Below are 16954 nucleotides of genomic sequence, written 5' to 3' on the forward strand. Positions count from 1 at the left end.
TGCAAAAACAACAAGCACAGTCTGTAATATCAAAGTATTTTGCCACATCATCATTACCGCCTGGTGACAGCTGTTCCTGACTAATAAATGCACCTCTGCTCTGAACATGAACACTGTACTTTGTAGTGTTTCAGGAGGAAAACTGTCTCACTTATACTCTCATATCAATGTCACATTTTCTCCATCAGCTTTGTTTGATACCCTGGAATGAAGACAAGAAGAAATACTTTGTTTATGTTTGTTTATTCATCATGTAAACCTTCATTTTGTTTCTCACACGCCATCTGTAAAGTCTGCAAAATGACTGTTGTTGAGTGATTTTCACATACAGATGCATTTCAATCCACAGAATCAGTGTTTGAGCAGAATACAGCAAATATTGAATATTCACCAAACATGTGGAGCACAGAAAAGTTCACAGTTCTGCGCAGAGAAATATCAGTTGAGGTAAACAAACATCATCATGAGCAGTGACAGCCTCCATGGTTAAACAGACTCAGGAAGGAGCGCCACCTAAAGAAACTCAGAACATTTGCAGACCAACTAATGAGAAGATTTTAAAGTACCACCCATGTTTATTAACAGGTGATGTCCGCTGAGAAACTGCTGGGTGTACAGAACTCAGCAGTGTCTCCTACAGAATCATATGGTTGAAGCCAAAGTCCAGCGTAGAGAGGCTGAGTGAATATGGTCTGGACTCTGTGGAGGAGAGTCATGGTTTCAGAGACGCTGTAGAAGGACAGAATACCTGCACTGTGATCCAGGTACACTCCTACTCTGGAGGACTGAGGACCTGAGACAGGAGTGCTGACATTTTTGTGCCAAAACCTTGAAAAACCACCCTGGCTGTGGTTAAAATGCAATGCCCAAGATTTGTCATTGAGTCCAAATCCACATTCTTCCACAACCCTCCGTCTGCCGATATTCTTGTATGCAACTGCAATCCAAACTCCCCTCCCTCTCCACTCCACCTCCCAGTAACAACGTCTGGGAAGACACTCTTTACTCAGGACCTGAAACCATGGATAGAATCTGACTGCGTTATTAGAATAATGCTGAAATATTCCCCCTACTGTTGCTTTTCTGTCCCCCTCGGATAATATCAACTTTCCGTTTGCTGTGTTTGGATCCATTATGATGTCACATGAATATTTTAAGAATCCAGCTCTGGTCTTGGGCTCCGGTTGTGACAGGAGAACATCCACATCAGTCACTGTCTGTGAGATGATTGTCCATCCCTCACACTCATAGTCTTCTAGTTTTTCTGCTAAACCTGACACAACCTCTGTCACATCCTCGAAGTACCGCCGAGGACAAATAACAATGCTGGAAAGGTCTGTAGATTCACTGAGTGGTGACAGTGAGGAGTAGCTGTGTAGAAACTGGGTGTGATCCTCTGTGTGTGAGAGCTTCATCAGCTCAGCGTCTTTCCTCTTCAGCTCAGTGATCTCCTGCTCCAGCTTCTCCTGAAGCTCTTTGACTCCACTCACTTCAGTTTCCTGCTGGGATCTGACCTGCTACTTCACATCAGAGCATCTTTTCTCCATCAGACGGATCAGCTCAGCGAAGATCTCCTCACTGTCCTCCACTGCTGTATTAGCAGAGCGATTGATAGCCTCCACCTCCTGTTGAAGCAGCTTCACATCTTTCTCTCTGTCCTGGATTCTCTGCTGGATGTTTTGTCGACTCACCTCCAGCTCTCTCTGCCTCTCAGTCCTCTGTGCTGCAGCTGCGACAGTGTTGTGGTCTAGGCATAACATCTTCGTCACCTCATCACAAGAGCAGATGTTCTCCTGGAGCTTGTTGGAGGGGTCCACCAGCTTGTGTTTCTTTAACTGAGCTACATCATAATGAGGCTGAACGTTCTGCTCACAATAAGAGACGACACACACCAGACAGGACTTGAGAGCTTTCAGTTTCCTCCCAGTGCAGACATCACAGGCCACATCTTCAGGTCCAGCATAGCAGTGATCAGCAGGAGCAGCTTGGAGTCCAGTCTTCTTCAGTTCCTCCACTAAAACTGCTAACATGGTGTTTTTCAGCAGGACAGGCCTCGGTGTGAAGGTCTGCCTGCACTGAGGGCAGCTGTGGACTTTCTTCTTGTCCTCTTCATCCCAGTGGGTTTTAATACAGTTCATGCAGTAGCTGTGTCCACAGGGAGTAGCCACCGGATCCTTCAGTAGATCCAGACAGATGGAACAAGAGAAGGTTTCTCTGTCCAGCTGAACTCCTTTCTGCGCCATTTCACCTCTTGCAGCAACTGCCTGAGTTTCTCTGCACAGAAACAGATCTGTGGTCTGACTTATAACAGAAGTCTGTCCCTTTTGTTCCTGTTCATTTGCTAATCTTCATGAATAGCGCTCGTCAGCTTCTGTCCTATCACATGTTGTTTACACCCATCTGCGCAGTTGCACATTTGTGATGGAGGAGGGAACAGGGTGCTGTTTGAAAGCGGGAGAAGAGGGAGGAGGGGTTATCAGGCTGTCTGCATTCAAACAGGAGGACAGTTTTCTCTTAAAGGGGCAGTGCAAGTTTCACCATGTGTTACTTCCTGCAGTGAGGATTTCAACAAAAATAAACCTAAATGTCGATATGTATAATATCTATATGTATATATGGGAGTTAATTGAATTAGCTCACAGCTGAAGCCGACATTGTAAAACCAGTCTCATTATCAGAGGAGTTTTTTTACATTCTCACTGAGAGGGCAGCTTCTTCACATAAATACATACACTGTCTGTTTTTCAAAGGGCTACATATACAGTACAGGTCAAAAGTTTGGACACACCTTCTCATTCAATGCGTTTTCTTTATTTTCATGACTATTTACATTGTAGATTCTCACTGAAGGCATCAAAACTATGAATGAACACATGTGGAGTTATGTACTTAACAAAAAAAGGTGAAATAACTGAAAACATGTTTTATATTCTAGTTTCTTCAAAATAGCCACCCTTTGCTCTGATTACTGCTTTGCACACTCTTGGCATTCTCTCCATGAGCTTCAAGAGGTAGTCACCTGAAATGGTTTTCCAACAGTCTTGAAGGAGTTCTCAGAGGTGTTTAGCACTTGTTGGCCCCTTTGCCTTCACTCTGCGGTCCAGCTCACCCCAAACCATCTCGATTGGGTTCAGGTCCGGTGACTGTGGAGGCCAGGTCATCTGCCGCAGCACTCCATCACTCTCCTTCTTGGTCAAATAGCCCTTACACAGCCTGGAGGTGTGTTTGGGGTCATTGTCCTGTTGAAAAATAAATGATCGTCCAACTAAACGCAAATCGGATGGGATGGCATGTCGCTGCAGGATGCTGTGGTAGCCATGCTGGTTCAGTGTGTCTTCAATTTTGAATAAATCCCCAACAGTGTCACCAGCAAAACACCCCCACACCATCACACCTCCTCCTCCATGCTTCACAGTGGGAACCAGGCATGTGGAATCCATCCGTTCACCTTTTCTGCGTCTCACAAAGACACGGCGGTTGGAACCAAAGATCTCAAATTTGGACTCATCAGACCAAAGCACAGATTTCCACTGGTCTAATGTCCATTCCTTGTGTTTCTTGGCCCAAACAAATCTCTTCTGCTTGTTGCCTCTCCTTAGCAGTGGTTTCCTAGCAGCTATTTGACCATGAAGGCCTGATTGGCGCAGTCTCCTCTTAACAGTTGTTCTAGAGATGGGTCTGCTGCTAGAACTCTGTGTGGCATTCATCTGGTCTCTGATCTGAGCTGCTGTTAACTTGCGATTTCTGAGGCTGGTGACTCGGATGAACTTATCCTCAGAAGCAGAGGTGACTCTTGGTCTTCCTTTCCTGGGTCGGTCCTCATGTGTGCCAGTTTCGTTGTAGCGCTTGATGGTTTTTGCGACTCCACTTGGGGACACATTTAAAGTTTTTGCAATTTTCCGGACTGACTGACCTTCATTTCTTAAAGTAATGATGGCCACTCGTTTTTCTTTAGTTAGCTGATTGGTTCTTGCCATAATATGAATTTTAACAGTTGTCCAATAGGGCTGTCGGCTGTGTATTAACCTGACTTCTGCACAACACAACTGATGGTCCCAACCCCATTGATAAAGCAAGAAATTCCACTAATTAACCCTGATAAGGCACACCTGTGAATGGAAACCATTTCAGGTGACTACCTCTTGAAGCTCATGGAGAGAATGCCAAGAGTGTGCAAAGCAGTAATCAGAGCAAAGGGTGGCTATTTTGAAGAAACTAGAATATAAAACATGTTTTCAGTTATTTCACCTTTTTTTGTTAAGTACATAACTCCACATGTGTTCATTCATAGTTTTGATGCCTTCAGTGAGAATCTACAATGTAAATAGTCATGAAAATAAAGAAAACGCATTGAATGAGAAGGTGTGTCCAAACTTTTGGCCTGTACTGTATAAAGACCTTTGTAACGACAAAGAGTCAAACACATGACAAGGACAAAATGTCTATGAAAAGAATTTTCTTTTCCTAACCTTAAAGTTGCCATGTTCAGATACTGTGGAATACGGGAACATAAAAAGTAAAATTCTAAAAACCACAATGCCTTATTGTCCATTAATGTATCAGGCTTCCATGGTTTTTGTTACTGGTGCAAACAACAAACTGAACTGTTAAACAAGCTGGTAACAGGGCCAACCATAGTGCACTAAAACCACCAATGCAGATTAAAAAACCACTTCCATCACTGCCTGATTGCAAAATAATGTCAGATTTGAAGTTGGGATGACCTAATAAAATATGCAATATTGTGCCTGGTGAAGTCACCTGTGACTTTGCTCCACTGCCACTTCCAGCCTACATCAAAAGAAGAACAAATACTAATCGTGTCAGCTGGGGGTCTGTAAGAGGAGATTGTACTGTTCTGTTGCAGAAAATGCTTTTCGCCAGTCAGCCTGGTCTTTCAGAGGTTCAAGAGCATAAATATAATTCCAGTTCTCACCAGAGAAAGAAATACTTCTTCTTTGACAAACTAATTAAGACATGGATGAGTAATACATACATATGTCAGCACTAAACTTTCATTTTGCTGCTGCAATCTGTATTTCCTGTTTGTTTGCAGTTTTATAATGTATATATGTCACTACTGCATCTACTGCTTTTACAAACTGTATGTCCTTTTCCTTTTATCTGTATATTTTTATTTGTTTGGATATATTTTAGGAAGCCTTTGAAACTCTATGCTCTGTTCATTTTGTTTCTTTGATTTATTGTATAAATCCTTTGGTAACACCTTGGGCAGGGACGACACGACAGTGAAGAATAGCCTTTTGGTTAATTCTGGCATTTTTATACTATGTGTATTCGTTCATTCATTTGCACGATCCCTTCTCAAATAAAATAAACTGAAGTGAAACTTTATGTCAGGACCAGCTTTACAAGCTGTCAAAAACTGAGCAGCCACTGGGAGGCATAAGAGTTCCACTGAGAGCTCATTAATGTGGGGAAATGTGTTGGTGTGGCTTGTGTTCACACATCTGACACACTGACCAAAGTAGGGGTCAGGTCACAAGTTAAATCTGGGAGGGGGGGGGTAGAGATGATTGATAGTTCAGGAAAGAAGAGGGGGAAAAATATAGGTTTCCTACACAAATTTGTGTGTGCCAATATTGTGGTCTTGAATTTGTCAAGGAGCCTCTTACTGGAGTCACAAATATAATCTATAACACAGCATTCTGTTGTATGGACTTCTCAAATGTAGCCTAACTGTTGCTGTCAGATCAATGTAGAGGAGGAAAAAAAGTACAATATGTCCCTCTGAACTGTAGTGAAGTATAAAGTAGCCAAATAAGAGAACACTCAGAAAAAGTAACCACTGACACCAACACTGAACACCTCTCAGGACTTATGCTGTCAGCCACTTTACAACAACTTCTGGTAAACAAGTAAATTCAATTTCAGTTTGTTCAGTCTCCTAAATTAGACCATCTCCAGAAATTCAACCTCAAGAAACAAAGTGTCCTTGTACATGACATCAGATTGTCCCCCTGTTCTGTAGCAGCACCGTGATCACAGTGCTCCTTTCTTATCCACCTCAAGCTGGTGGCTCTGGTGCCCCTGCATGAAGAAGAGTTTGGTTCATGTGTCACATCATTCAAAGTGGAGTTTCCGCAGTGTCTGGGCAGTGAGCGTTCTGTTCAGTGTTTCATGGTGCCCCTGCAGAGCCAAACAAGGGAACCAGGTTCTTAATTTCGGCCAAGAATGTCACAACAGGAAGGTGGGACTGGAGTCTGCAGGAGATCCTGTATTTTGTTTAAAAATGGGCTCCTTAGCCTCACTGCTGGTCAGCTAGTGCTTATAATCTCAAGAGATGAATAAAATGTTGTTTTATTGGGTATCTTACTATCTACTCAAGCTTTTTATTGTAAAGTGTTTTACATCACATTCTCCTCTGTTTTGAGCAAAAGTGAACAGAAGTTGGATAGAAATTCAACAGTGGGGTTGTTTTTGTGTTCAAATATTTAAATACAAACTCTAACGACTGTACTCACAAACTCCAACAGCCTCTGCTCCTGTCTGAAAGGCTCTCAGATAGATTATTAACTGCACAACTAAAGCTTCTCACTCCACCAACAACTTGCACCTGGACAGCCACCTGAATAAGTTCCACTGTCGTTACAAAAGACAATGGGACTGCAATGGGCTGACAATGGGACAACCCTCCTCATCTTGGAGAGGGACGTTAACAGGCTCTTCAAGAGACAGAATCCCCATCGGACCAACGGTCTCCCCCTTCACCCTGAAGCACCGTGCTAATCAGCTGTCTCTGGTGTCTCTGGTTCAAAGACATTTTGAGCACCTCATTGAAGACATGTCATGTACCAGCCTGCATCATGTCCACCATCATCCTTGTCCCCAAAAACCAAGGAACTACAGGACCTAACAGTTACAGACCTGTAACCCTGATCTCTGTGGTTTTGTCGTTATACTGTCTCATCTCAAAACCATCTCTGACCTCCTTTTAACCCTACAGTTTGACTAAAGAACCAAAAGTCTTTTGCAGACAGAGTAAACATGGCTCTCTATTTCACCACTACTACTAATAATATTAAGGACATCATTAAACTGTGATATTTAAAAACTGCAGGAAATGTTAGCGATAACCTTAGTTTGCGTACAACATATTATCTCATGCGTACGAGATAAACTTTTTGGCTTACCTAGCCTGTTGTTAGTGTGAGGACACTATGCACAAGACAAATGTCATTGAAAGTTCAGCCAAATGCAGCATAAACAAAAGGTTCTAACTTCTCATTTAACTAACTACAAATGTCCTCTGTAAAACATGGACAACAAAACAAGGATTTTATTTAATACTCAGAACTGCCCGGCCGCAACATCTATGTTTCCGTGTGTTTGCGCAGTCGACTCAGAAGTTGATTCATGTTTCTTTTTGCCATTAATGTCACTGATACAACAGTGGTTAGCCTACCACACATATACCAGCCAACAGGCTGGGATTACACAACCATCATTGCAGCTCTCACACAGTAGCTCATATTTGCAGAAGAGTCAAGCAGAAGGGCAAATACACCACTCACAGTGAGGACCAATAGCGAATGGGTTGTGGAAGGGTGAAATAATACATCAATAATGAGAAAAATATAAATTATGTTCTCTAAAATATGAACATAACAGACAGCAGAGCTGCAGAGCTGTTGTCCACTGCCACTTTGTGTCCCCATTAGGAAAGACATGCCATTGTTCTGCCTCCTGTGTCCTTTGCACAAAGGCAACATCCATTCTTTGCCACATGGATAATTGCAATCATGTATCTATAGAAAAATAGCAAGAATGTAGCAGATAATATCTCATTCAGATGTTGCCCTAAATTATTCACAAAAAAATCTGATAGTAGTTTTGGCACATTTTCTAAAAAAAAAAAATGATGAATCAATTTTCAAAATACTTGGCAAGTGAATTTCAGTCATTTCAGCTGTACAGGGTTCTTTTAAGGTCTAGTGTGTAGGACTTACTGCCATCTAGTGGTGAGGTTGCAGGACTGAAACTTCACCCAGGGGTCAAACATGTAGGAAAACTATGGTGGTTGACACAAAACGCAGATGGCCCCATCTACAGCCAGTCTTACATTTGTCTGTTCTAGGCTACTGTAGAAACATGGCAGAATTTGCTCTGTATGTAGACATAAACAGCTCATTCTAAGGTAACAAAAACATAACTGTTCTTATTTTCAGATGATTATAAACCAAAGGAACATAGTTATGGATATTAAATTCCATTTCAGCCCATAGAAGTCCCCAAATCCTGCACACGGGGCCTTTAATGATCATGTTGCACTGGAACTGCTGGATGTGTAAATAAGCAACTGTTTGCTATATGCTATAAAAACTCAAATAGTGATGTTGTGTTCACAATTTGCCCTCAAGCAGCCAAATAAATCTGTTAATGCAGGTTTAAGTTTGAATAATTCGACATAAAAAGATGATATCCTGTGTCTGTCATTAGTACATTCTAAGTCACTACAGCAGCTCTCTGCTAGCTTTCAGGCAGAATGGGTGTTGACAAGACTGGAGGACAAAGTTACAGCTACTTTTACATGGCTTCTATTTATTCCTCTTAACACTGTGTGCAGGAGCATCATTAAAACTGTGCAGGCGCTCACTCTTCTTCACTTATCGCGCATCTCTCATCCACTGTGACCTGCTCTGCAGAATCTCACTGATGGATTAGATTTCCTTCTTAATTGTCGCTGCAGGCGCTGACTCTTTGTTGTATCAGACAGGCTAAACCGACTGTGGCAGTAAAAAGTCTTTTGTTTTCCATAAATCCATCAGACACGGCGCTGTTAAAGTAGCTGTCTGCAGAGCCAGTGTAATGTTTGAGCCAGATCTGACAAACTGTTTCTTTCATATTATAGTGACTACAAAAAAGTTTTCTACAACTTCACAACTACTTTAAAACTCCAGATACAGGAAGAAGACTGTGTTGCGAAAGTTATTTTCCAACTCTTTTCGTTCCCCACTTTGTTATACTTTGATTCAGGCCACAGTCAAGTATCTAGAGACACTGACAGGCAGTTATCAACTCATTTCTCACCATGCATTTTACAATTTCCATCTCCTTTGGACCTTATCTGATAACAGAGGAAAAGAGAATAATGTATGGGAAAATTTCAGCAGTGTGGACTCTGAAGGCACCGCCAAATAAAAGTTATCTTGAATCTTATCTAAATACAGCTACACTGCACATGTAGAATCATAATAACACTGTAAAAGGCATTTTCTACAGACACACAAGAAAGAACAGGGAAAGCTATGCTAACAGTTGTCACTATGATTGCCAAAGCTTAAAGTCAAGTCAACGAATTCATAAAGTACATACACAAATGCTGCCAAAGGACCTTGCTACTGTATTTTGCCAGTGTGATGACTCTGTAGTCGTAACATAAGGCAATAAGTACACATCATGTAACGAGGGAGAAAAGCTTTAGACAGATTTTGTGTAGGAGGTGTAAAGTGTAAGGTTTTTGTTGTAACTGATTTTACTTTTAAACCAATTATTATATAAAACTTCACAACATATTTTTTAGTAAATATAATTTAATTTGCATTTAACTCAAGCTGCATTTTTACTCACTGACAGTGCTCTAATTTTAAATACAATATTAATTGTACTTAAGTATACTTACAAGTTTACTAATATAAAATCAGTTTCAGAATATCTTGACAGAATCACATTCATAATTAGTGTATTGTATGTATTTTTACAACATACTAATTGAGACTATTATTAAATTACCATTTAACTTGAGATATAATTTAGATTACTACATTTTTTGGTAAAAAGTAGTAAAAAAAATACAGTAAACAAAACAAACGAACAGATAAAAAAACACACACACACACACACACACACACAGTAAAAATGTTTGACACAAAGGTCAGAGTGTTACCAAAGTCTTTAGAATTCATCTTCTGGGTACCTGAATATTTGTAAAAACAAAAAATACAGTTCATCCAACAGTTGTTGAGATGCTGGCCTTGTTGTAGTTTTAAAAATTCATGACATAAAAACACCCAGCTGTTAATGATGTAAGTTGGGGAAAAATGTATTGACATAGAAAAACCCTGCAGATGCAGAACTTGAAAACATGAAAACAAGCATGTGCATGGAGACAGCGTTTCCCCTTTGCTGCAGCATTCATATATGGAAATGTAAAAATCTTTTTTTAAATTATTTTCAAATGCCCAAGGATAATGATTATCACTCAGCCCACCATGTACTGATTTCGTCATTGTTCATGTTCTCATTTAGTTTTACGTTACTCCAAGAGAAGCCAAATTGAATCTATTATGAAAGCTATATGTTCAAGTTTAATTAATACACAGAATACTCTTAATCCATTTTAATTTAAAAAAAACAACAACCATTTATGCTGATTTTCAGATTTCCTCTCTTGTACTGTCGCTCCCTGATATTTCCTATATCATGCTCTTATATTACCATCTATTTTCATTGTGTTATTGTAATTTCATTGTATTGTTCAAGACCTTGTATTAAAAAATGAGCATGAAAGGTACTATATTAATAAAGTTTGATTTAATAATTCACTTCACAAATGACTGATGGTCTGTTTTTTCATGGAAAGAGTCTCCAGTGACTCAGTGTCTTAGATGCCTGGCTTTTCAAACTCATTTCCCACTCTTCACATGATTATTTATCAGGGTCATTTTAGTCCAAACTGCAGCTAAATATGGAAGTTGCATCTAATGCCACAACACACTGGCTGCGAACCCCCCCTGACTGTATGGAAGTCAATTCAAATGAAAAAAATTTTAAGTTAAAAAGGGGTAATAAACAAGAAAAAAAAAAACTATCCTCCCTGTTTAGCAGAATTGGAAAAGCACAGTATGTTTGCTTTTCAGCAAATTTACAAGTCCAAAAGATTAAATGGTCAGACATTTTGGCCCAGCACTCCAAACTGACAGTTGCGTCACCTCACGTTGCCTCTGTCTAGGCCAAAAAGTGTCAGATGAACACACAACAAAGAATACAGCCAACTAGCACTATACGTTATGCGCCTGCAGGAGAGAGGATAACTCTTCATACCAGCAGGCAGCGGTAGTCTGTGTTCATCTTTCAAAAAAGGAAACCAGAAGACTGACTGGACAAATTTAGGATACTATTTGGCCAGTTAGGACCAGGTAACAACCTCTGAGGCTGATAAATGAAGCAAGGGAATGTGCTAAAAACTGCAGTTCATCTATTGGCAACTTAAGGCTGGCTCCAAAACACAGTCAATCCCAACAGTCCCCATGTTAAGATGACCAACTTCACAATGGGAAAAAAAGATTTTTACAGCCTGATGCAAAAGATGATTTAAGGCTTAAAGTTAAGAATATTTAAGGGCAGGGACACTTGAGTTACAGGTTGTCTGCAAGGCGTCACTACAGTCTATGAGTTGGATCCATCCCCTGCTCCTCCACATCTCCACCCGTCCAAATGTGGTCATTTCTGTCTCCAAAAACCCAAGATGGTAAAGGCCCAAAAAGCCAAACTCAAAGCTTCAAAATGGGAGTGAACAAATGGATGGAAATGGATTAAATAGAAAATGGATGATAACACAGTAGCTACATTATTTTTTTACCTTCTGTGGTTAGAACATTAATAGTACAACCCGATACTGAAAAAACAAATGATCGTGCGCTAATGAAAAATGTTTACAAACCATCTCTGCTTAAGAGCTCAGTGGCTAGAAAAAATAATCTTACCTAACATAAGTTATTTTGATCTCACGCCCTCTTGACTTTAGTCACTTGTTTGCTTTACTCACTTCTGTTTCTCTTCACGTGCAGAGCTGAACTGCTAATCAGAGTGATTTTAGTCACCAACAGCACCAACTTTGAAAGAGAGACTGAATAAGTAAGAGATACTCTTAAAGAAGTAGCCTAACCACTGTAACATTTTCACTGGCCTCCATGCTGCTTTCTACTGTTTACTAACCTATTTTTCAGCCTCTACATGATGCAGTAAAATAAAAAATAAAAAAAACAGAAAACATACTTGTCTACTGCAGAGCTGCATAAATGGCTCTTGTCAGCTGGCAGTGGGAAAGCAGTCTATTGCCTATTTTTAGCTTGTGTTCCTGCATTTAAAAAGCCTGCATACACATGCTAAGAAAAGGGGTATAATGACTCACCGTCATGACTCACACTGATTCACAGAGGTGCACTCATGCACTGACTGTATATACCTGTATGTAGACACATTCACATTGCGGAGGCACAGGTAGGTAAAACCAAACTGTCACAGAGCTGCAGAAACACATAGACACAGCAGAGAAAAGAAGGTCAGTGTTTGTGCTGTGCCGATCCTGTGGATTAACATATTAACAGCTCCACCTGCGGCTGTGTGGCATTGAGGAAGTACATGAAAAAGACATTTGTACTTGCCTGCACAGCTGATACCTCAGTCAATCCTGGTGATAGATGTTCTTTTTACTATGTTTGGCCATGATAAAGGTATTACTTGAAAAGGCTATGTTACTGTGTGAACGTCAGATTTGGATTCCAGTTTTAATTTCTGGGAGTGAATTCACCCCAAAGCTGTAGTTGTTGTAGCCGTATGCTTCAGTGCATTCATACAAGTAACAGAAACATTTTCTTTTTTTAACCTTTCCTAACTAAGTATGTGCTGTTTCTGTCATTGAAGTCATTATTTGTTCAGATGTTACCAGAAGTAAATCTCTAGGAAACTCTCTGGGTAGATTTTCCACAAGACATCTGCTGGTTTGGCCTTGTTCTCATTGATTAAGAGATTGATAGTAAGAATTCTCTGCTTGTAATTACTCTCTGTGAGCACACAAAGTTGACACATGTCTGTGCACCAAATATTCCCACAGGATTCCAGTGTTTGGCTTCGTAGCACCCTGGCACGGTCCTTTAATCAGCTCATCAGCAGACCACACAAAGCAGTGAGCTACTGCACAGGATCTGCATTGTACCCATTAATTGCAGAATTAGTGTCTAGGTCTCAGGATATGTTGGTTGCAGCCAGTGGCCTGTAAATTTAAGATGCCAGGGACATGTTTTAAGCTAGTTTACATCCCTTTGAGACATGTTAACTGTTCATTCAGCATGGATACAATGACTGTCATGACAAATAACCACAGTGGAGTCAGACTCTACACACTGGGGACACACAATGAACCGTCACTTGTGAGCCTGTATTACCCATCCGTGGATGATATTCTCTGTTTCAACCCCTATAGCAAGCGACAACTTTATTATTTATGACAGTATGCAGAATCTCAAGAATTCCTCAAGGGCACCAAACTGGAATGTGACTAGATCTGCCTGAGGAGGTATCGCCACTCAGCCTATAATACATGCACTCTGCAACTCTATGCTGAGAAAATATTCTTATAAGATTCAAAATAATAAAAGCGAATTGTTGAGGCCGTTTCACACATACAGCATATGGGAAGCCGATAGAATATAATCCCAGCATCCCTGTTGTCGAGGTTACAAAGTGTAACATGTGCTTCATTATAGTTGCAGAGAGTCTCTTCCACTGGCAGGGTTAGAAGTGAGGAAGTAACTTTGTTAATGCAGCACTTTTCAGTGTCAGAGTAGTTTATGTATGGTGTCGTTAACTTTCTCCCCGAAAGTGTGAAGTGGACACATGCATTATTTTGGAAGTAAGTCTTTTTTTTTTTTTGTTAATAAAAATCAAACATGGCAACATGGATGGATGAGTTACCCCAGACACTATGTGTATTAGGGTGGGCCGGTTTAAATTTTTTTAAACCAGTTTGATATTAAGAGCTGGATCAGACTGGACAGCCATACCAAATTTTGCCACTAGGTGTCACACCTGACTCAGGGGCCATTCCCGGGTGAAAAATAATGACACCATTTTCCAACTGTACGCGAGCGTCAGACTATCACTCTGCGTCATGTAACATCTGAGCTCTCTGTCCACACAGAATTTGTTAAATGTGCACATATGTGCATTTCTGTTATGCCTACGTCATGTAAACAAACCACAGCTACCTATCAGCTGTGCACTTGAGGTCAGATTGGTGACGTAACCACTTAAAAGGTGTGTGAGTAGCCTACTTGCTATCTCCCTACAAAAACACACGTTTTATATTGTGATATTTACTATAAATGACAGGTCCCTGGTGATCTCCCTCCAGCTAGCTACCACCTTATTGAGGTTCTTGTTGTTGTTTTTGATGGTGTAGATACATTTTACAATTCAACTTCATGAATCAGCCATTCCTTGTTCATTGTGGTGCTTTCAAAACAAAGACAAGAATGAATAGAAACCAGCTGTCAGACAATAGTTCACCTTAAAATGAACCACTGCATCACTTGCAGCCAGTTTTAGGAGATCTCTTTTGTCGGCTTCAAATTGAAAATGTTCCCATATTGGCACAGTTGTAGTTTTCTTGAGAGGCTAACTCTGCCCTGTCTTATCTTGTCACCCCAAAAAACACATGAACTTTCTACTAAGCAAACACAATGTGTGCCACTGTCCCCTGAACCACTTCTACTGAAATTTGATCTTCATGTTGCCGTGCTTGGCCCACGAGGTCTAACACTAGTGGCTCTGTTACAAAAAAACATACACAAACATTTGCATTAAATCAAACTGGTTTAAACTTCTGCACCAGACTGGATTGGCAAAATCAGAACCATCTAACTTCAGCCTGCAGAGGTGTCATGCGAGAAATTTGTGTGCAGATTTTCCATAGTCCCACACTGCATTTTCACATTGTATTAGTAAGAAACAGCTTTTAATGTTAAACGATACCAACTCCTTGTAGTAAACAGGAAATGAATATTAGTATCTAAGGCTAAATTCTAATGTTTTGATGACCCATCTATCTGCTGCGACCTGTTTCTTTGCTCCAGAATAGAAAAGTTAACACACACTACATGGGCACACACACACACACAGTAAGTTTACCAGTATTCCCACTGAGCATAAAAAGTATATTATTATAAATGGATCAATAAATAAAACATCACTGACTTCAAAAATGATGATAAACCTGTCTGAGACACAAAAATGAAACACTGAAATGAGGACGATTTAATCAGAATGGAACTGGGTCCATGACCTAGTTGATATTGTCTGGAAAGTTCTATCAAATTAAATTAACTTCTAATTTAATCAATACAGCTGAGCTACCAAATATTGATACAAAAATTGTATTCACCACTTTCTGAGAAATTTTAGCCTGTTTCTTCACAACAAATCAGTCCACAAAACAGCTTTCAGGGTAGGGTGTTTCTTGCTTGTTAAATGTTGTTTTTGTGGTTTTGGTGTGTTTAAGGTAAGAGAAGTAAGGTATTCCCTCAGGAGGTGGCAGCAGGGAGGAGTGCAGGAGATCCTTGTCAACATTCTGCTCTTTAGCCTGTTGTTGAAGTTACACTTTAATGAAGCTGCCCTTGAGCAAGAAAATGTATTCCTTATTTGTGCCGCCCTGATAAATTGGGGTGTAAGTGCTCTGCTTTCACACTCAGATAACTAATTGACTGGGAAAAAAGAAAAAGACCACTTAAACTATTTTTTATCCTCTTTTCCTTCCTTCCTTTTGTTTAATTTATGAGCAGCAAGGCCAATGTGCTTACTGTGATACATAGCCCTCTGAATAGAGTTTTTTTTTTTCTTTGGGTTGTCCCACTTTTAGATATTTGGAGAGATTGCAAACTCAGCTTTGAAAAAAAGAAGGAAAAGCAAAGAAAATCAAACCACACGCAAAATACAGAAAAGCATCAGCCATGCCAGCCATGCTCTTCAATCCAAGTTTTTTAATCTAACTACAGAGCAGATTTGTACAAGATATTGAGTGTAGTGTGGGAGGTTTGTTTCATTGAGCTAGATAGATTATTTGAATGCCTGTAAGCATCTCTGATCAATCCCATTTAATCCCACAGAGCAAACATGGAGTCCAACATAAGAGCAGCAGGTCACCAACCATCATACACTATAAATAACTAAAATTAGATTTACTTTTTCTAAGCACTGCCTGATTAAAAAGCACAGAAAAGTCAAACCTCTGACCCTAACAACTGCCACGGTTTACAAGGATGTGAGTCTTGTATCTATTCCCAATTTAAATTGTTACCTTAATCCAGGTTACACAAAAGCTACACTAAAAATAAAATCCAGGTAAATTATAATTAAATGCTGCATCAGAGATGGAGGTTGGTGGGTGATAGAGACTGAGGCTGAGAGTTCTTTTTGCCTTCCTCCTCTGATACAAAAGAGGTGGATGGGTTCTAGTTTGTGGAGTTCACAGCACAGAAAATGGCATTCGCATCACTTCAAAAATAGAATCCCTGTTACTGTAGATAATCCACAGACTGCTGTCAAAACTTTTCATAGTCTTGGTTTCTCCGGTATGAGCCCACCTGAGCCTTCACAAAGAAGGTTTCCATATAAAGTTCAGTCAGCTAACTCCTGTGGAAAAGATTGTTATGTAAATGTAGAATATGTAGGGCATTAATTTCTGGCATCTATGCTCCCCACAGGTGGATATCAAGCTCAGCGGGCAGCTGAAATCAAAGCCTACAGGTGGATGCTGGGGTGGAGAGGGGGGGGTCTTTTAAAATGCAGACAGCAGCAGCAAGCAGCAAGTAGCAAATTAATATTTGGGTGAGGGATGTGGTTGCAGGCATGCAGCAAAACAATGAGCACAGCAAGGATGACTAAAATACACAGCCACGATCAAAAGGTGTGCTGGATTTGTGTTGTGGTGAGAGGAGTATATCAAGTCAGCGTGGAACCAGAATTGGAGCAGGCAGGGCTCGCTTCAGTTGTTGACAGAAATAACAATCAGGAATGAGACAATCCATGAAACTATCAGGTTCGCAAGATTTATTCAGAGAGCATAAAACTGAAGAAGAATTACTTTATTAATCCCCTTTGGAGAAATTCTTATTCTTTATTGGATATTGATTCCACAAAGTGCACAGATCAGAGG

General features: G+C 40.3%; 1 protein-coding gene across 1 annotated transcript; it reads right to left on the minus strand.

Moving 5' to 3' along the window:
* Positions 1-227: 227 nt before the first annotated feature.
* LOC117271694 (E3 ubiquitin/ISG15 ligase TRIM25-like) lies at positions 228-2447 on the minus strand. Its single transcript, XM_078172959.1, has one exon. The coding sequence runs from the start codon at positions 2241-2243 to the stop codon at positions 1518-1520; it is 726 nt and encodes a 241-aa protein (XP_078029085.1). The 5' UTR covers positions 2244-2447; the 3' UTR covers positions 228-1517.
* Positions 2448-16954: the final 14507 nt, after the last annotated feature.

Source organism: Epinephelus lanceolatus, chromosome 12 (assembly GCF_041903045.1).
Source record: "Epinephelus lanceolatus isolate andai-2023 chromosome 12, ASM4190304v1, whole genome shotgun sequence".
Lineage (NCBI taxonomy): Eukaryota > Metazoa > Chordata > Actinopteri > Perciformes > Serranidae > Epinephelus > Epinephelus lanceolatus.

Bases quoted from the DNA above. Each gene is read 5' to 3' on its own strand.
- LOC117271694 (XM_078172959.1), bottom strand. From the start codon at position 2,243: ATGGCGCAGAAAGGAGTTCAGCTGGACAGAGAAACCTTCTCTTGTTCC.